The 21,813-nt window shown below is 32.2% G+C and overlaps 1 protein-coding gene across 5 annotated transcripts in view; it reads left to right on the top strand.

Annotated features, from left to right (window-relative positions):
* Positions 1–21,813, top strand: part of LOC145313214 (ankyrin repeat and BTB/POZ domain-containing protein 1-like) — a 68,255-nt gene that overhangs the window by 8,591 nt on the left and 37,851 nt on the right. For all 5 annotated transcript variants that reach the window (XM_080152509.1, XM_080152508.1, XM_080152510.1 and 2 more), the window contains exons 7-16: positions 2,884–2,974; positions 4,332–4,443; positions 4,993–5,110; positions 5,344–5,416; positions 5,545–5,619; positions 14,975–15,047; positions 17,813–17,914; positions 19,568–19,614; positions 19,909–19,940; positions 20,681–20,744. In XM_080152509.1, coding sequence (XP_080008635.1) covers positions 2,884–2,974; positions 4,332–4,443; positions 4,993–5,110; positions 5,344–5,416; positions 5,545–5,619; positions 14,975–15,047; positions 17,813–17,914; positions 19,568–19,614; positions 19,909–19,940; positions 20,681–20,744 — 787 coding nt within the window. The remainder of the gene's footprint in view (positions 1–2,883; positions 2,975–4,331; positions 4,444–4,992; positions 5,111–5,343; positions 5,417–5,544; positions 5,620–14,974; positions 15,048–17,812; positions 17,915–19,567; positions 19,615–19,908; positions 19,941–20,680; positions 20,745–21,813) is intronic.

Below are 21,813 nucleotides of genomic sequence, written 5' to 3'. Positions count from 1 at the left end.
CTTCAGACAAAAAAAACCTTACTACTTTATTTAATAGGATAAGACAGATTTAAAGATAATATATGGAAAACTTGGCTATGATAATGAGATAAACTTTTCTTCAATACTTTATTATGGAATTATGGAATTATGCAATTTTCTCTTTTTTTATGAAACAGCAACAATTTGAAATTAATATTAACTATGGCTTTAAAAGTTTTGATACCATCTGAAGTGTCCGTTTGTGTTTTCATCATTCCCTTTTTTTTGATCCGCAGCACACTGGAAAATTAAATATAAATATACCAGGGTTCGGCAGCCGCGCCTCAGCCGCGCATAAGCCTCAGTTTTAAACATGCTTGTAAGCAGAAAAGGAAATTTCAGAAAGAAGGATTGTCTGCTAAAGAGCAGTTTTATACATCCAGCTGAATTTTATAGTGATAAAATGACGATTTTACTTAGGCTAACACGCGGCTTACGCGCGGCTGCCGATCCCTGGAATATACTCCCCTTATATCATACCATAGATATATTTAGATATAGAACATCTAAACAATTTTGTTATCATAGAAAGGATGGTGAAACATGAAAAATACAGGGACGAAGGGGGCATTGGGCTGTTTATACTAGTCCCCAAAGTCCTATAATAACGTTTTCTTATTCGTTGGGTTAACAACTTTGGGAACTTTTATTGAATTATTGGTGGTTCATTAAGTTGAGTGTTCAAACGTTTCAAACAATTATTGTAATCTGCAGAAGTGATGATTTTGTGTGTCATCATTGGCGTTGTACATCAATTTATCATCCATTGTCTTATTTCTTAATTAAGACCCCTGTTAAAAATAGCACACATACTGTACACTTTAAATTTCTTTAAGTGGTTTAAATGTTGTTCATGCTATTAGAAAGATTCAAAAAAAATTCTCAAAAGATGTAGAATAATGTAATTCAATCTAAAGTTTAAAATAAAACACTATTGGGTGCAGATTTCCATTAAAAACTCTATGATCACCCCATCATAGCTTAGTTTTGGTGTTTAGAAATAAGTGAACAATGATTTCTAGACTAATCACACATAGAAAGAAGCGTGTTCAATCCAGTGGGTCTTAAAGTAAATCAAACAACAGTTTAAAGTCAAAGAACTAAAAATTGTACATTTGGGTTGTATTTAACTAGAAAATAAATTGAAAGTTTAATAACTTTTTATATGTGTTTTGTATAAATAATTCAGCAAAAGCATAAAAAATGTAGTAATTATGAAATGTTTGTAAATCTATTTTGTTTATACTGTAGAATAAGTCTAATGTTTAAATAGCTTTGGTGTCTGAAAATATGTCTAAAGTTTCACAGGACTCAACACTTGAAACAAACATGGAGCTCTCATAACAAGCTTTATTACTTTTTAGTAAGGAAGGGTCTTTTTATTTTTTTTTATGAAAGGGATGAGGAATCAGCAATGTAATTTAATGTTTGTTTGTTAACAATTATGTTGTGAATATTGTTTTTAGTAGCGAAGCTACTCTATAATTCGAAATGTCCGTCCGTCTGTCCGTCTGAGACAAAGTGGGGGAAACGTGATTTTCTCGGCTCCTATAAAAGATAGAAAGCTGAAATTTTTAGTGAAGATTCTTATAACATATGCACATCTAATCTATACATTGTTTTGTCCATCCGTCTGTTATTTGGGGTGCTAGATCGATTCCTACATTTTCATGTTTTTCTGATTTTCTCAACTCCTTTTTAAGATAATGGGCTGAAATTTTCAGGGATTGCTTAAATTTACATTTTACATATTTTACATAAGTTTTATTACGATTTTTATATTAATAGGGGTGCTAGATCGATTCCTAGATTTTTAGGTTTTCTATTCTTTTCTCAATTCCTATTCAGGATTTGCGGCTAAAATTATCAGGGATTGAATATGCTCATATTCTACATATTTCCATCAAGTTTCATAAAGATTTGTTTATAAATTGTGGTGCTAGATCGATTCCTAGATTTTTCATTTTTCGTGCTTGAAAGGTTGCATGATTTTGAAGTTTTTGTCATTTCCCTATTTCGTCAAATATATAGGATGACACTGGTATATTGTAAATATATTCATAATATACATTCATAATTTCTGAGCTTCGCTACTTATGGATGCTGTCATCCTTGTTTTTTTGTTAAGCTCTTCTTAAAAATGACCCAAAATGGGTTTTATTGTACATTTCTATTGGTATAATCAATTCTAAAAATCTGAATAAAAGTTATATGTAATATTTTTGGGATTATTATTGAAGTACTTCAAAAAAACTCACAATCCTATTATAATTAAGTATGCATGTCTTTGTTTGTTGTAAAACATGATGTTTATATTTGAACATAAAATTATGAAGTATGTGATGCAAGGAGATATTACAACATCATATTAACATCCTTTAATCTTGGACATCAAGTCATTGCTTCCTTTTTTCTTTCAAATCTTAACAAGTTATTTAACTTTTTATTGCTATGCTAAAGACTACTAAAATATTAGAAAATCAAATCATTTATGTTTCGGATGTTAACTCATAGTCTTTTATATTTCAACATTACACATTCGACTCATAATAATCATAATCGCATTCACAACTCTCAGCGGATGTTAAATAAAAATTATAAGATTAAAACCAGTTTTGTCAGTTTTGTTTAATAGAACTGGTATCAATTTCATGATTTTTATTTTAATATTTGGGAAAAAATTTCTATATTATTTGCTATATATGATTTTTCATTATGACCAAGAACCGGTTCAAATCCAGCGGATATGAATCGGTTTAGAAATGTCAAACAAAACATTAGCTAAGATATTTATAAGCTAAAACTTTCCGTTTTATCTGAAGTAAGGCAGTCTTTATTTAATATTATTTTCCTTGTTTCTAGATGGAAAGGAAAGTCTGAAGTTCACCTGAATAAGAAAGAAATATCCTATCCTTCTTTTAAATATCTTCTAGAATGGTTATATACTGCACAGGTAAAATGTTTTTTTTTTACAACTTTATAGATGTCTATTGTCTTTCCTTCCTATATAAAAGTAACATGATCTCTGTGTATGTGTCTGTCTGTCTGTACCGAAGGATATTGCTAAACTGACATGGTTCTTATTTTAAATGTAGCTTCTCGTAGGTCCTGAGAAGGTTTATAACTATTTTGGGGGTGGGTACCACCACCCTTTGAAAAGAAATCGCCAAAGAATGTTTTTAAATTGCCTATACGGATAATGAAACTTTTGCTTTTAAAACTATGTACAATTGAAACTAGAGGGGGGGGGGGGGTCGACTTCCCTTTCCCCCACCTCAAGAGCTTCTAGAGGCCTCTAGGGGCGTAACCGCAAGTATAGGTATATCATGTCATTGTCCAATGACAATTAGCAATGGATTTTAGCATACTTGCAATTAATTTAAATTGACCTTAAAGTTTTTTTTACAGTTATTTTTTTTTGTGTATGATAGATTACCCTTCCTCTATTATTCCATGAAAAGTATTTGTTTGTAAATTTTTGAATCTCACTAAAGTATGATAGATTACCCTACCTCTATTATTCCAATCGAAAGTAGTATAAGTTGAATTCTCTTGACAAATTGCTACACTCACCAAAGACGAGATATCCTTGGCCTAATTGTTTTAAACCAAGTATAATATAGGATTTTTAAATAAAAAAAAGTAACTAGTAAGTAAAAGTACCTTGATTAAATTCAACTGGTTTAACAATTTTCTGATATCCGGAGGGCATTTGACTCTGTATCACCCCACGTTGCCATTTTATTTTAATTTCATAGTTGTAAGTTCTTCAAACATCTATTTTTTTGTAATAATATTGCAATTAAGCATAATGTAGTTTTCTTATTTGATTTTTTTTCAAAAGAAAATTCATCCTAAGACGGACTTGACTAAAATATCTTGGTATATTGAACATGGTTGTTGAATAGGTTAATGGTTTTCATACACAGTTGCCGTGTTTCAACACACAAAAAACCTAATGACTTTGACGTTTTACACAGTTACAGCATTGTTACTACAGATTGAAATAATACTTTATAATGACAACAGAAAAATTAAATACATGAAAAATAATTAAGTTGAAAATATAAATGACTAATTGGCAACCCTAACTTTAATGCATACATGGTACTTGTAAGTATTTCTATTTCAACTGTATTTCAAGATATTTTGTAAAGTCTAAAAAAGTCGTCATAAATATAGTGAAGATATCATGAAAGTGGCAAATATTTGTAACTTAAAATGGCAAAGCAATATACCAACCTATATAAGCATAAAAATACGTGTGTTTTTTGGTAAAAGTAAACTTTTTAATTATTTTTTAATTTTAGACAAAAGTAGATGTTCGAGAGATGGAGGATTTTTCCCGTCTTGTAAAATATTGTAAGCTGCCTCAACTTAATGATGAGTTAACTGCTGCATTTAAGAAAGCTGACTCTTATGGTAAGATTTTATTTAGTTGTGGGAAAAAAGGCTTTTTAAGTTTTCACCTTATTGGTCTGTCTGGTAGTTGTGTTTATGTTTGTGCTTTTATAGCTATGTTTCTTTTGAGATTTTACGTTCTTGAAAACACAAATGCTTAAACTTGTGTGGTTTCTTACTCTTTTGCTACCTAACTATAATATATCATAACAAAGCCAACTTGACCAAACATACCTAGTAGCAATTTTGTCTAAAATTCTAATTTTGTTTCAAATAACAAAATATCTGCCTGTTTGTAATTGTCAAAGGATCTCGCTAACCGCTGAACCGATATGGTTCTCCTTTACAGGGTAACTTTTCATCATAGGTCCTGGGAAGGTTTATAACTATTTTGGGGGATGGTACTTCCAACCTCCCAAGAGAAATCGCCCCTAGAAAAAAAATATAATTTAAAAAAACTAAAATTAAAAGTGGTGGTTGTTGCTTTCCCCCAACAACCACAAAAAATTAACGTTTTTTTTATTTTTAATGTATTTAATTCATTGGTCCAAATAATGTTTTTATTTTCAGTCCAAAGCAAACGAGGAGTTGCCATCAAAAGTTTGTACCTGGAATCCTCTCTGGCCATGTGGAACCTGCAGCAGGACTTTGGAGTTCTGGCACAACAAGCCTATCCCCTTGAACTTAGGTAAACACTTTCAAGTGGAACTCTCAAGATTAATGAAATTTAATTGGAATTCCATTTTCCATAACAGGTGCAACTTATACAAAGGTCGTGTTATCAAACGGTTATTTTCTGAAACATTTGGGATTTTTGTGCTCTGTGACAAACTACAAAGGTCTGGCCCTATGCTGCTATAATTCAGTCCCAGAGGTAATAATTATGTGTTGACACTCTCTAACATATGTTTGTTTGTCTAGGTTTTGGAATACAGGAACAGAACTGCCCCTACTACCTAGAGTTGAGCAAAATTTTGTTGATATAGTCCTACAGGTTTGTAGCCATTTAAAAATAAAAAAATGGTTCAAGGATAATGTTTATTTCCTTACTAGTTCATTATACTTAAATTTTTATTTTTAAGTTTAATAAATCACCGCCTTTTTGATGATTTAAATGTTTAGGTAGAAAATTACCAGTTCCGATGTCACAAAGCAGTTCTCTTTGCAAGATCAGAATATTTCAGAGCTTTACTGCAGGTTATACTTATACCTAACTTTTAAACCCTAGTGAGGCCCATAATAATCTTCAAAAGTAGAGAGAATACTTTGACTTTTTAGACAAGGTCGTACAATCTAAGGGTTGGTAGCGTGCATTTTTTTATAACATTTTTGCGCCTCAACCCGTTTATGAAAATAAAAGGATGTTTGTCTTCTGTCTGTTTGTACGGATATAATTTTCTTTTACAGTGTTGCTTCTCATAGGTCCTGGTAAGGTTTATAATTATTTTGGGGATGGTAACCACCCCTCTCTCAAACTAGTTATAAACATTCCCAGGACTACATTGCAAAGGAGAACTAGAGCAATAACCATTAGCGAGATCTTTCAGTACAGACATATACACAGAGATCCTGTAACTTGATCTTAAGGATATAAAATTAGATTCATTTAAATTGTTTATTTGATAAAGGCAATAAATAGGGTAAGGCGGGGGAAGTTTCGGTAAGGGGCTATTTTCAGTAATTTCGACCTACCTTCATTAAATGACCTTTTTCTCCATGTTCCTTTCAAATGACAGAAAAAAACATAAAAGAAAATTTTTTAGTAGGTGTGTAAAGATCGACGTACACAAAAATTGGTAAGACCTAGAGCTGATCCGTAAAAACCTTTTGAACTAAGAATTGCCCGCTCTTTCCAAATCTGTTGAGAGCTTTAAAATCGGGGTAATATTTTTTTCAAAAATGACCAAAGTTGGCGCCGGGGGAAATTTCGGTAATTTCAAAAGAAATTTAAATTCAACTTTTAAGGTCATGTTTTCATGTTTTCATTTGTCAAATCTATTATTCCATATGGACTTTTTAAGAATTAGGCCTAAAAATGAATAGAACAGATAAAAAACAAAAAAAAAATTAATTTTATTTTTTGAAGCAAATTTTTGCGAGGAAAAAATCAAAATTTCTGGTCCTTCACAGGTCTCCTTAACAAAACCTTAGATTAAAAAAAATCTCCAAAGAAACGGACAACAGGGCCTTCAAATAGGGTACAGTGGTGGTCAGAATCCGTTGAAGATTAAATCTTAGCTGCTCCTTCTTGCCAGATATTGCAATTTGAAGTTTTGTGGTAAAAATGCCTAAAATTACAAGAATTCCAAGGATATATGCAAAGTGAACACCTTACTTCATCAAATAAAAAGGGTGAGTTTAACATTTGAGGAGTTTAGATATCTCTTCATATGTAAACTACACACTTCATCCTCATTTAGAACAATTTTTACTACTATATGTTTTGTTTTTAACTCCAATAAGAGTAATAAATAAGGTACTATAAGTTTAAAGAGGTTTTTTTATTGTCCTATCCTTCTATCCATACATTGAAATAAAGATTTAATTAAATAATAATACCTTTACATTAATAATTGTATTTTTAAATTATGAAACATAATTTTGATTTGTACTTTATTCACTTATGGATTAATAACAGAAATTTAATCTATGCTTTTATTCTCCTAAATTTATACAAACTTCCAATATTTATCATGAGGATTGAGAAGTGGGAGGGGGGGGGGAGATTATTAAATTATGATCCCTGTATCCCTGATAAAGATTCACATACCCAGGGATCTAAAGGCATAAGACAATGGCCCATAAATTGATGCAAATACCCAATGATGAAAAACAGAATTAACCCTTTTGTAGATTATAATTAGTAGTTGACACGTTTAAACTAAACTTAATAAACCAACCAATCAAAATTTAATAGAAGTCCGCAAATTATTGAGCTAAAGTATAAAATATCGTTGTTGTAAAATTTGGGGACTAGTGTAATAAATAGCCCAATTTCCCCTCCCTCCCTGACATTTACCTGCTTCTACATATACTCATATTGCGTTACGCTTGCTTTTACATAATGTTATTATTATATTATACTTGGAGTATGTATAATTTACATACTACGGCTTCTGAAACTTATAAATTTATATGGACAACAAGGACTGTTTTGGGATTTGTACATGTTGTACTTTTCAAATAAAACTTAAAGACCTATCGTAACTTCCAATAATAACTTCCAAAAAACTGTGTCCAGTTGTTTTTGAGATCTTACTGCTCACACACAGGTCTCCTTAACAAAACCTTAGATTAAAAAAAATCTCCAAAGAAACGGACAACAGGGCCTTCAAATAGGGTACAGTGGTGGTCAGAATCCGTTGAAGATTAAATCTTAGCTGCTCCTTCTTGCCAGATATTGCAATTTGAAGTTTTGTGGTAAAAATGCCTAAAATTACAAGAATTCCAAGGATATATGCAAAGTGAACACCTTACTTCATCAAATAAAAAGGGTGAGTTTAACATTTGAGGAGTTTAGATATCTCTTCATATGTAAACTACACACTTCATCCTCATTTAGAACAATTTTTACTACTATATGTTTTGTTTTTAACTCCAATAAGAGTAATAAATAAGGTACTATAAGTTTAAAGAGGTTTTCCCAGTTTACAACTTGATCCTTAAGGCTGTTACCCTAGAACCAGTGGGAAAAACTTCAGTTTAAGTTTACATATGGCCCAAGTTACTTTTAGTAACTCTGCCCTCCCACCCCCCCCCCCCCATACTCTCACAACCTGCAAACTTTAGGGTGGAGGGGGGGGGGGGGAGCATAGTAATACTATTATGTGTTTCTCAAAAACTAATTGAAGTATAGTGGGAAAATTTTTATGAAAGGTTTTTAGGCCAAAATTTTGTAGAAATTATGTTGACCACCTTCTCCCCCCCTCGTTCTAACATAATTTGGGGGGGGGGGGGGGTTGGCAGAATATCATTCCAATGTGTTTTAAGAAACTATTAGAGATTTATATAGGCTTTTGGATTTGTATTGTTGTGGGACCCAAAGCACTTTTACAAATATTGCTGACCTCTTCCCCTCCCCTCATAAAACAAAAACATAACATTTTGTAAAGATAGAAAGGGAGGGGGGGGAATTGCAGTTGAAAGGCAATACTATGGTGTGTTACTAAGAAACCACTTGAATTATAGCAGCAAAGCAAACCTTTGAGATTTGCTTTGGTAAGTTAAAAGTAACTTTTACAAATTTTGCTGAAACCTCAAACCTCCCTTTCCCTCCCTATTGCTTTACAATCTCCCCCCCCCCCCTTCCTCCAATTAAGTAATAGAAGGGAGTACAGCAATACCCTTGTGATTTACTTTGAGATTACTTAAGATATAGAGGGCTTTTGGATTTAAACTTTAGTAGGTCCATAATTACTTCATACTTGAACAAATATTACTGACCTTTCCCCAACCTGAACCAACCCAATCCATAAAAATTATATTGCTGCTCAATTTCCTCTACCCCCATAAAAAATATTTGTAAAAGTAACAAGTATCCTAAAAAAACTTAAATCCAAAGTTTGCTTTATAAAATTCAGTGATTTCAAAGTAACACAAAGAGTATTTGGTATTCTCTTCTTAGAATCTTGTTTTTCAATTTTGAAAATTTGAGTCCCCCCCCCCCCCCCCCAACAATGAACAACTAATTTAGGTTAGGTTAGGTTATAGGCTAGGGAGCAAAGCGCTGCGGCTAGGCAGGCAAGGGGGCCAAGCACTGCGGCCAGGCAGGCATGGGGGCCAAGCGCTGCTGCTAGGTAAGCTAGGGATCTGAGCCCTGCAACCAGAGTTGTTCGTTGTTGGGGGGGTGGGGGGGGTGGGGGTTGGGTGTACTGAATTTTCAAAATTAAAAAAAAAATTCTAAGAGGATATTACAGAGTATTTTCCATTGGGGAGGGGGTTGGGTGCAGCAATATTTGTAAGAGATTTTGATGCCTACTAAAGTTTAAGTACTAAAGCTTATATATTTCTTTAAGAACTTGTCTGCCTCTTCACTGCCTTCTAATTAGATTTCATTAGGAGGGGGGGGGGGGGGGGGTTAGTCAACAATATTTCCAAAAACTTTGGGCCTTAGAATCTTACATATAATTTTTTCTCACAATACTTCAAGTAGTCATGAGTAAAACATAATACTATTACTTTGCCCAACCCCTTCCCCCTAAAATTTATGGTTTGCAAGGGGGGGGGGGGGAGGTGTTGCGAGTATTTTAAAAATTTACTAAAGGTATATGTAAACTTGGATTGAAAATATCTCTGCTGGTTACAGGGTAACAGCCTCTAGCTTAAGTTAAGTGGACAATGTACCTTTTTCATTAAATAATTTCTTTAAAGTATTAAAATTTTCTAAATGGGGAGGGACTGTGTAGTTTACATATGCAGAGACATATAAACTCCTCAAATGTTAAACTCACCCTTTTTATTTGATGAATTAAGGTGTTCACTTATGCATATATCCTTGGAATTCTTGTAATTTTAGGCATTTTTACCACTAAACTTTAAATTGCAATATCTGGCAAGAAGGAGCAGCTAAGATTTAATCTCCAACGGATTCTGACCACCACTGTACCCTATTTGAAGGCCCCGTTGCCCGTTTCTTTGGAGATTTTTTTTAATCTAAGGTTTTGTTAAGGAGACCTGTGCCTTTGAAGAAAAATATTTTTGACATAGGAGGAATAGTCCGATCTTTATGAATTTTTTTGTGGTTAATCCCAATAACCTATACTAATTATGATTTTTTACGCTTGTTTGGTCGTTTGGCCTTTTTTCATCGATTTTTTTAAGGTTAAAATGTAGTCAAGAGTTTTTGCAAAGATGACACTTTTGCTTCAAATTCGATTATTGAGGTCAATTTTTAATCAATTTTCATGTTTTTTGGTCTAAATCTACAGTTCAATGTGAGCTTTTTTAGGATCAGGCCTAAAAAGTAATAAAATACGTTTTTTTCTTATATTAATTTTAAGTTTTTTAAAAAAAAATTTTCGAAAAAAAAAATCGAAAATTCGCGTCTTTCAAAAAAATTCATTTTTAACATAGAAGGAATAGTCCGATCATTATGAAATTTTTTGTGGATAATCCCTATAACCTATACTAATTATGATTATTTTTGTTCGACTGGCCGTTTGGCCGTTTTTCATCGATTTTTTTAGGTTGAAAAAAATTACCGAAAATTCCCCCGCTGGTGGGGAATTTTCGGTAACTTTTTTGCGGTCAATTTCGGCAAACTTCTAAAAGTCCTAGGATAATGTCCTGTTAGAACCTGATAGTCCTTTCCATAAGCTTTCTACCGGTCTTGGTTTCATTTGAAAATATTAATATTTACCCCATTTTTTTTTTCAAAAAAACCGAAAAAATACCGAAATTTCCCCCCCCCTTACCCTATATAAGTCTAAAAATTGTTTAATAAACTACATTATTATTGAAGATTATATTATAACACTAGCCTACAGCTCACGTTGTTCGCTGGTCTGTAATGCTATTGAGAACATTAAATATCTGTAGGGAAAATGTAGAAGGCTGATGCAATTATTATAGTATAAAATCCGGTCAATTAAGAATTCGTAGAGGGCCTGATCTTTCAGGGATAAGACAGAAGGCTTTTTTATGTTTGCTGACCTATGCACCTCTACTCTATGAATAAAATTGTCCGTCGATCTATCGTTAATACTCTAAAATATTTTTTTTTTCAGCTTTTATCAAAGATAAACTTTTAAATGTTGTGTAAATATTCAAATACCACTAAGCATCATTACTTACTATGTCTGTCTGTTGTGCACCATTTTTGCTTTCATTTGCTTTTCCTTTTATTTTTTTAATTCAAGAGCTTCTATAGTTATGGATGTTGTCATCCTTATTTATCTGCTAAAAGTTTTATTCCTCACCTTCTTCGTTATTCTGTCTATAGTGCTTTGGAATTAATAAAAATAATGTGGGGGAAATGTTTATTTTCCCTTCTGCTATTTAACATAGAAGATTGAATTTTTTTGAGACCAATGCACTTCTGCCCGCCTAACCGTCGATCATCAGTACTGCATAAACACAACTTTATTTTCTGATATTAAAGACTGCTAATATTTTGTGTGAAGATTTGTATGACCATTGCACTGATCATTGTTCGTCATTCTGTCGGTTATGCTCCTTTTCCTTCTTTTTGCTTTTGTGTTTTTACTTTTACAATTAGGAACGTTTCTACATGTGGATATTATAATCCTTGTTGATGATTTTTAAACTCAGGGATCTTAGGATATAATGTACTATATTTATTTTACATCCCCCATGATGATAAATAAAGGTAAGCCTTCTGTTGATTGAAAGTTCTTGTTAGAAGTGACGAAACACAGATAAAGTTTTTTAGTCAAAGTGGTTACTAAACTTTGGTTTACAGTGTTATTTACAGTCAAATGTTCCCTCCTTCCCTAAGCAAACGAAATTTTGGTATTGAAACTATCCTTCTTACTCTATAATCACATGGTCCATTAGTCTCTTGGATCGAGACATAATATTTTAATAGCTAAAATATTTGTTTTTTCATATGTTATCAAAATTAGATGGCTTAAATTTTTAATTAAGATTATAATGACACATTTGCAAAATTCATTTTCATTTAGTAGCGAAGATTATCTATAATTCAAAATGTCCTTCCGTTCGTCTGTTGGCTATGATTAGAGGAAAATGTGATTTTCTCATTTGCTATTCAATGGCTGAAAAGTTCTGTAAATATTCCCTACATAGCTTGCCAGTATGGGCCTAAACTATTGTTCAGTTTATTCATCCAGTAAGAGGGAAGGAAATTTGGTAAAAGGGTTGTATAATGTTGTTAATGATCTTAAAGCAAAAATTTTTTACAGTGGGGGTTTGTCTGTCCATCTGTACGTCTCTAACAGATAGTTCTGATTGTTAATTTAGGCATATTAGAATTGTCCTATTGAATTTAAACTCTACAATAAAATTCTTGAAATTGTTATGTCCTGCAATGAAGTCAAAGTAAAAATCTAAATTTTTTACTATTGCTTTACATAGTTGCCCTATCACCATGACGTTAGTATGTAAAATAAAATATCTTGTCTTTTTGGTAAAATCTAAATATTTTTCTCCCTCTCCCCGTTCTCTCCCTTTCTCTCTCTCTGTGTCTCTCTCTCCCCCCGTTCTCTTTCTCTCCCCCCCTCTCTCTCCTTCTTTCTCTCTCTCCCTCTCCCCGTTATCTCTCTCTCTCTCTCTCTCTCTCTCTCTCTCTCTCTCTCTCTCTCTCTCTCTCTCTCTCTCTCTCTCTCTCTCTCTCTCTCTCTCTCTCTCTCTCTCTCTCTCTCTCTCTCTCTCTCTCTCTCTCTCTCTCTCTCTCTCTCTCTCTCTCTCTCTCTCTCTGTTACACGTAAAGATTTCTACAACTTTAACGTATTATAATATCTGTGAACTGATTTATTCAGTAATATGTTTTATATAACAATGTAACAATACACGATTTAACGTTTTGCTTCATTTTTATATAATTTTTTAAAGATTAAAATCCTAATATTTTTCATTTCAAATTTTCGCCCTGAAAGGGTTAAAATGATTAGTTTAATATCTGACCGCATTACGGGGAGTGTCGCACGAATCAATTTATTATAAAACTAAGTTTTCTTACGTTTACTATATTATAAACTTAAGTTTTTCTGTTTTATGAATACAAATCAAATACATCAATGTTATTTAAACCCCGAACCACTTCATTATGCAATCTACATTTTCCTGGATATTTTGTCTACGGTAGACCATAAGTGTACAGCTTTACAGTACATTGTTTCTATTTGTTAAAGCAACACGTATGATAAAAGAAAAAGATTCTGTTTAAAGTAAAATGCTTATATTTCAATCAAAATCTATATTTTTGTATTTTTTACCGATCCACTTCATTATGCAAATCAAAAGAAAATCAATGAGAAAACGTTTGTTTTGCCCTTTTCTCGTCTTTTAAAAAATAATTCTGATAAAATAACAATTTTTTAAGGGATTTATGCATTAATTATAATGAAAAACAGTTTAAGGTAGATTTTATTGATTTTTCTAAATAAGAAATAATTGAAAAAAAGAAATTCTATCCCTATCACTTTAGAGGACAGCTGCCGACCCCCAGTCTTATGGATGAAGCTAAATACATGTAAAAAATATAAATTTGCCTGAAAAGTATACAAAAATGTTTTTTGATGTGTTAAAAAAATCCATTTTAAAATCTTGATTTTGAGGATGATGGCCTTTAAGATGCTCTTACTGGTGGTGATGGTGAGCTAAATGTTATCAAAGTGCATGCCCTTGAAGAAAACTTATATATTGAACTATGGTCCAATTTTTGTAGTCATAGCAGCCTCCAGCCAAGCAATATTAAAAAAGAAAAAAATTGCAATTTTAATTACTAAAATTCATAAAGTAAATAATGTAGTTTTTAGATAATGGTTATATTTCATGTCGAGAGGCTCCACTGGAGGCTGCTATGACTACAAAAAATGGTACATAGGTTAATAGACAAGTTGTTGTAATGGTCATGTACTTAGATAACATTTAGCTCACCTTCACCACCAGTAAGAGCATCTTAAAGGCCATCATCCTCAAAATAAAGATTTTAAAATGGATTTTTTTAACACATCAAAAAACATTTTTGTATACTTTTCAGGGTAATTTTTATCTTTAACATGTATTTAGCTTCATCCATAAGACTGGGGGTCAGCAGCTGTCCTCTAAAGTGATAAGAATAGAATTTCTTTTTTTCAATTATTTCTTATTTAGAAAAATCATTAAAATCTACCTTAAACTGTTTTTCATTATAATTAATGCATAAATCCCTTAAAATATTGCTATTTTATCAGAATCATTTTTTGAAATTTGAGAAAAGTGCAAAACATACGTTTTCTCATTGATTTTCTTTTGATTTGCATAATGACGTGGATCGGTAAAAAATAAAAAAAATATAGATTTTGATTGAAATATAAGCATTTTACTTTAAAAAGAATCTTTTTCTTTTATCATACGTGTTGCTTTAACAAATAGAAACAATGTACTGTAAAGCTGTACACTTATGGACTACCGTAGACAAAATATCCAGGAAAACGTAGATTGCATAATGAAGTGGTTTGGGGTTTAAATAGCAACATGAATATAAAAAATACATTTATGATGCAAAAAGTAGAATAATGGGTCTTAACGTTCTGGTCAATGAGAATTTAATAGGGATTATTGGAGCACTATGAGTTTTATACACCATAAGCTTGGAAGATTCGAGCTCGATTATAGACGTTTATTTCCTATATAGATCTGTCATGGATCTTGATGCAATACCGCAGGCCGTTTGATACATGTTAAAAATTGGAAGATTTCATTAAATAAAAGTAATCGCAAATATACTTAGTAAATAAATATTGTAAAAGTAAGTGAGATGAAGGAGTAGTGGGGGGACTAAACCATTAAACCATTTCTGCTTCATTAATCTGAAAGCCTTGCCTTACTTTTCTCAAAAGATATTTTGCTGGAAATTTGCCTTTTTCAGGATCATTTCTGTGAGGCTGAAATGGATGATGAGAAAACACGATTAATCAAGATAAATCAAGCCTGCCCACAGGGTACAGTAATAATAGATATAATGTCTTCTGATAAATTTATAGACTGCTAATTTTTTTTGTAAACAGAGCATGTTCTATTAAGCTTAGCCTTCTTAACTCTATAATCTTTAGGTATTTTATTTATATATTTTTTGATATTTTTATGTAAGCTACATGATCTCCTCTAAAAAGCAATGTATTAAATGCTTGAAAATTAATAACAAGATAAGAAATTTTAAAAGACTATTAAAAAATTAAAAAAGAATTATGATATTCTAGAATATTTAGACAGAAATATAATTAAACCTCTAATCAAAGGAAAAAAGTTTATTTTTATACCAAGTCAATGTCAAATGTTTAATGCTAGAATTTGTATAAAATCACATAAATATCTAGTTAACTATCTATGGTATGTCTCGTATATCTAGTATTTAAAGCTCATTATACCCTACTTCAGGTTTAAGAAATTCCAGTATGAAAGGAATTATTTACATACCTCCTTAGCTTAACTATCTCTGCCTTTATCATTTATAAACTCAAACATAAACTCATTTAAATATACTTAAAATATACCATTTTTATAGTAAATGTCTATAACAATATAATATTCTAGTGATGGGAGATGTTCTAGTATTTGTGTACATTGTTCTGTAACTACAGGGTGGGCCACATAAATCCGGACTTTTTTCACACGGCCATAGCTCCAAAACTACTTGACCAATCAGGACGTTTGACCACACTATAAAAAGCTTAGGTCATTACCTTTTTGCCCATAAAAATTTTTGGAGGATGGAGGACGTGTACTCCGAGCTGGCAGCGCTTATGTTCAACATGGCAGATTCGAAATGAGCGCTAGTTTACCCTAGATTCTCAATATGGGCCCACTAAATCTAATCTCAGACAATCTGTAGCTGAGATAGACTTATGAAACTTGCTGGATATACTGTTAGATGCTTAAAGAAGACACTAGAAAAGACTAGAGCGCTCTATCCCATCTGGTTTGGCCGTAGTACTCCGGCAAAGTGAAACGTGGCAGATTTTAGGGTGTCAAAAATGTAAAAAATCTTGAAAATTTCTCGGTTCTCGACTACATGGGCCCATTTGGTACCTTAAAAATCGTATTAGATTATGTGTTACGATGATAACCATAGCTTAATCTTCATGCCATTTCCAAAAAGGTATAAAACGTTGTTCTAGCTTAATTGTGGCCAAAATGAGAGCCGCCGTGTCGAATGGTAGCTTGAAAGATGGGTATATCTGGATCCTGCGGTTACTCACGTCCCTAAGGAGATGTGGCCTCCCAGCAGCCCCGATCTTCATACAATTGACTTATGGGCCTGGAGCGCCATTAAAGCACGAACCAATAGACGCGCCTATACCACAAAGACCTCCCTCATTGCCACTATCAAGGAGAACTTCGCCATCTTGGACAGGGACATGGTGACCAGGGTCGGGGGGCGGTTTAGGGGGCGGGTAAAGGCGGTGATGGAGACTGGCGGCGATTTTATTGAATAATTTAATAGTCATATACCTAGTATACTTCCCAGTTTTTAAAATTCAATAAAATCTTTAAAATTGACGATTTTATGTTCATTTGTTTAAAAATAAGAAAAAGTCCGGATTTATCTGGCCCACCCTGTATATAATATTACTAGCGGCTACGCCCCCTAGAGGCCTCTAGGGGCACTTGAAGAGGAGAGAGTCAAATTTAATAACCCAATTTCTTATTTTAAATTTTAAAAAAAATTTTGCAAATTTGGGGGGGGCAAAATTTTTTTTTTTCGGGGGGGGGGGTGCCCCCACCCCCCTCATTTAATTTTTTTTTTTTGGGGGGGGGGATTTTTATTTTTCGGGGGGGGGGGTGTCTCACCCCCCAAAAAATAGTTATAAACCTTTCCGGGACCTATGAGAAGCTACCTTGTTAAGGAGAACCCGATCGGTTCAGCGGTTAGCGAGATCCTTCGGTACAGACACACAGATACACAGACACATAGACATCCTGTTACTTTAGTATAAGGATAAGTTGGGAGATTTTCTAGTATTTGTGTACACTGTTCTGTAACTATATAATAATATTCTAGTGTTTGGAGATGTTCTAGTATTTGTGTACATTGTTCTATAACTACATAATATTCTAGTGATGGGAGATGTTCTAGTATTTGTGTACACTGTTCTATAACTATATAATATTTCAGTGATGGGAGATGTTCTAGTATTTGTGTACACTGTTCTATAACTATATGATATTCTAGTGATGGGAGATGTTCTAGTATTTGTGTAAACTGTTTTATAACTATATAATATTCTAGTGATGGGAGATGTTCTAGTATTTGTGTACACTGTTCAATAACTATATAGTATTCTAGTGATGGGAGATGTTCTGGTATTTGTGTACACTGTTATTTAACTATATAATATTCTAGTGATGGGAGATGTAACGATGTTATAGTATTTGTGTACACTGTTCTATAATATATAATATTCTAGTGATGGGAGATGTTCTAGTATTTGTGTACACTGTTCTATAATTATATAATATTCTAGTGATGGGAGATGTGTACACTGTTCTATAACTATATAATATTCTAGTGATGGGAGATGTGTACACTGTTCTATAACTATATATAATATTCTAGTGATGGGAGCTGTGTACACTGTTCTATAACTATATAATATTCTAGTGATGGGAGATGTGTACACTGTTCTATAACTATATTATAATATTCTAGTGATGGGAGATGTTCTAGTATTTGTGTACATTGTTCAATAACTATATAATATTCTAGTGATGGGAGATGTTCTAGTATTTGTTTACACAAACAGCTGTTCTATAACTGATGACAATGTTTCTGATTTACTTAACATTGGAGATATGTTTCTGCTACCAGGTAAGTTGATTTAGCACATTTATTGGGATGTTTATGTCAATTTCTTATAGAAAGGGATTTTATATTATTATAAAAAGTATTCATAGATGACTAATGTATTTTAAAGATAATTGATATTAAAAAGTTTTTTTTTAATATTTAGGAAATAACTACCTAGTCTTATTGAGTTAATTATACTTTTGTGAATTCATATTTTTGTTGTTGATATTTTCTTTCCCATACACTTAAAAATTGCAAGTACAAAAAATTGTCGAAAGAAGAATATAACCTTTTTAATAAAATGGATAAAAAATATTATTTTTTTTACTTTTTGTAGAATCTTTGTTTATTAAGATTTAGGGTATTTAAACAAAAGATAAGCCTCTTAAGGATCTATATTGGTAGGTTTTTGTTAATTTACAAGAATAGCTAGTGCGTAGATATTTCAATCCATTTTCATCAAATTATACATATAAAAAGGATGACATTGACAACATTCACAAAAGCGAGGCTCTGAAACGGTAACGATTATAGAGTTACTACGCTTTCTAAATCGTACTTAGCTACTACAGGAATCACCATGCAAAGTTTTAAATCTATAGGACAATTCTAACATGCTTAAATATCGTAAAAATATATCCGTTGCGGAAAGACGAACCGACCCTAAATATAGAAAAGCTTCGGTTTTAAAAATAAAATTCTTATTTATTGATGTCAATTGGAGCAATTCTGTTGTTTATTGTTTTTCAAATTCTATTTAAAATATTTAAGATTGAATAATGAATCTCTTGAAAAGATTATTTGAAGCAGAATAATTTAATCAATAAGATTTTTCTTTTGTTCACTAAATTCTTTTTATTCTATGTTTATTGTTTAATAAATAAAGAATATTTATTAAGTTCTATTCAGGAAGGGAGGGGACAATAGCCTGTTTATTACACTAGGTAGTCTCCAAAGTTTTATAATGACGTTTTCTTATCTGTTGGAATAACAACTTTGTGAACTTTTATTGAATTTTGATTGTTTGGTTTATCAATTTAGTTTCCAAACGCTTGAACCACAAACTGTAATCTACAGGAGGTGTATTTTATATATCATCTTTGGGGATGTACATATATTTTTCGACCAATGTCTTATCCCTTTAGATCACTGGTTTTATTTATGAAAAAATCTCAATAATAAAAATAATGAATATTTCCAAAAAGAGAATTTAATGATAATCTATTGATCATAGCATTGATTTTTGTTACAATCCTTATAACCGCTGAACCGATCGGGTTCTCCTTAACATTGTAGCTTCTCATAGGTCCCAGGAAGGTTTATAACTATTTTCTTGGGGGGTGGGACCAACACTTTAAAAAATGAAAATACCCCCCCCCAAAAAAAAAAAATCTACCCCCCAAAAAAATTATTTTTACTTTTTCTTTTAAAATCTAAAATAAGAAATTGGGTTATCAAATTCGACCCCCCCCCCACAAGGGCCCCTAGAGGCCTCCAGGGGGCGTAGCTGCTAGTATTATATAACGCCCCTAGTATCTAGGGAAGGTAGGGCAGTAAAATAGCCTAAAACTACCCCAAAATGGAGATTTTAATTTTTGCAGTGTTAATTTTTATTTGATTTTTTCTCTTGTAACTAAGTTTTAAAATATTTAACAATAAACGTTTTTGTATTAGGTTTGAAACGTGAGTGTGGTAATTGGTTAGCTAAATATATCGACCAGGTATTAATTTTCATGCTTAAAAAGGTTCCAGAACAAACACAGGAATGACAAACGTCGTAGTGGACAAAAGCAGGACAGTCTAAAGTATTAAGTTTATTAAGTATTTCTATACAGGTTGTGTTAGATTAAGATATAAGCCCCACGCAGGGGTTAGGAAGATTAGGTTATGTTTAGCGCCCACTACTTCGCTTGTCTCTCCTGCGTTTGTCCCAGGACTCTTGGGTAAAAAGAATCTTTAAAAATCATAAAAAAATTCAAATGTTTTGTACAGAGGTTAAAATGTTTATATTTTAGGATACTGTTCTGGATATATTGAAAACTGCCAGGTATTACTTTTATGTTAGAATTTTAACTATGTACATTGAATAGTAATGGAGTTATTTAAACAAACTATACAAATAAATTTTAATCAAGTAACTTATTTCCTACTAGCGGCTACGCCCCTAGAGGCCTCTAGGGGCACTTGAGGAGGAGAGAGTCGAATTTAATAATTCAATTTCTTATCTTAGATTTTAAAAGGAAAAATAAAAAAAATGGGGGGGGGGGGGGCAAAAAAATATTTTTTTGGGGGGGAGGGGGGGTGCCGGGTGCTCCCTCATTTTTAATTTTAGTTAAAAAAATCCAACAAAAATTTTTTTTTTTGGGGGGGGGGGGGATGATTTTTCATTTTTTGGGGGGTTGGGGGTGTCCCACTCCCCAAAAAAATAGTTATAAACCTTCCCGGGACCTATGAGAAGCTACCCTGTTAAGGAGAACCCGATCGGTTCAGCTGTTAGCGAGATCCTTCGGTACAAACATACAAACACACAAACATCCTGTTACTTTATTATAAGGATATTAGGTAATTTAAATCCTAATATACAACAAAATACAAATCTACCCAATACAATCTTAAAGAGTAGCTCTGCTGCGACAATATTTTTAGATTTTTCTCTTTTTATAATAATGGATATAGAATACGTGGATATATTGAAAGAGGAAAATTTATCGTTATTTTAAGTTATTTTTAGTTCGTTCATCCAGTAGGATCTCTGTAATTCACCTGATTTCAATATTCTATATTTAGAATTTACCAGTTACCACGCTTGGAAGATTTATGCACAGAATATTTAGCCAAAGAAATCGAGCAGGTACCTTTCAATGCAAAATTTTATGATGAATTTACTACTAGTTTATCTTGATATTAACATCGCTATCGCTCACTTCAACAATAGCCTAGGTGTTTGACTTTCTCAAACCAGCCAATATACAGTAAACTATTTTATTCAAAGATTGTCTATATTTCTATGAGAGGGAAGGACAATAGTACCCAAAGTTTTCTAACCACGCAAAAACTTTGGGTACTTTTATGGAATTTTGATTGGTTGGTGGTAATTTTGTTATCTAGGTATCAGTGGTGGTTTATTAGAATTTTAAGGGCATTTCAATGTTTAAGATTAATTTCAAGATTTGTTTAAAAAATTTAAAAGAAGCACAAAGGCGATATAATACATGGAAAATTAGTTTAAGTTTAACAGTAATTGTCTGCTTGTAAATGTTATGCATAAATTCTTACATTTACTCTTTATTATGCCTCTACAATTCAACCAAAATTAAACTTTTATCATTTAATATTTTTATAAAGTTGGTTTGAATTATTTATTTTTTATCAAAATAGAAAATAAGACTACTTGATTCAAATCGATTGAAAGTAGCTAAATATCTGCGTTTGACCTGTATTTCCTACCAATACGTATCAGTTTAGTGGAAAAATATCACTCAATATTTAATGACACCAAATGATTTCATACATTATAATTAAGAAATATAAATATCTAGTAACCCCAAAAACACCCCCCCCCCCCCCCCAACACACACACATATACACTCACAGGTTCATTATCAATTGAAAAAGTGTGTATTATTTCTGTATTGCCGCGAAGCCATTTTAGGCTCTCATAAATCATATTGAATTTTACCTAACCTAGCTACGGTATTAAAAATTCAATAAAAGTTAGTTTTTATGGTCCAATTTTGGATGAAGTAAAATTATCTAATAATTTAAGTACTCGAAATTAAGAGATTTTGTTGGAATATAGTTACATTGAATAAACACTTATGGTTGATGTCCCTGAACTCAACTCATTCATGTCTTTACAGTCAAACATTAAATTTACTGTAAAAGATATATTTACACAGGGACGACAGGGATTTGGCACT

The sequence above is a fragment of the Acartia tonsa genome, chromosome 3 (assembly GCF_053477335.1).
Source record: "Acartia tonsa isolate MP-2025a chromosome 3, ASM5347733v1, whole genome shotgun sequence".
Taxonomy (NCBI): domain Eukaryota; kingdom Metazoa; phylum Arthropoda; class Copepoda; order Calanoida; family Acartiidae; genus Acartia; species Acartia tonsa.
The sequence above is the reverse complement of the archived record's forward strand: the minus strand, read 5'-3'. Positions and strand labels throughout refer to the sequence as shown.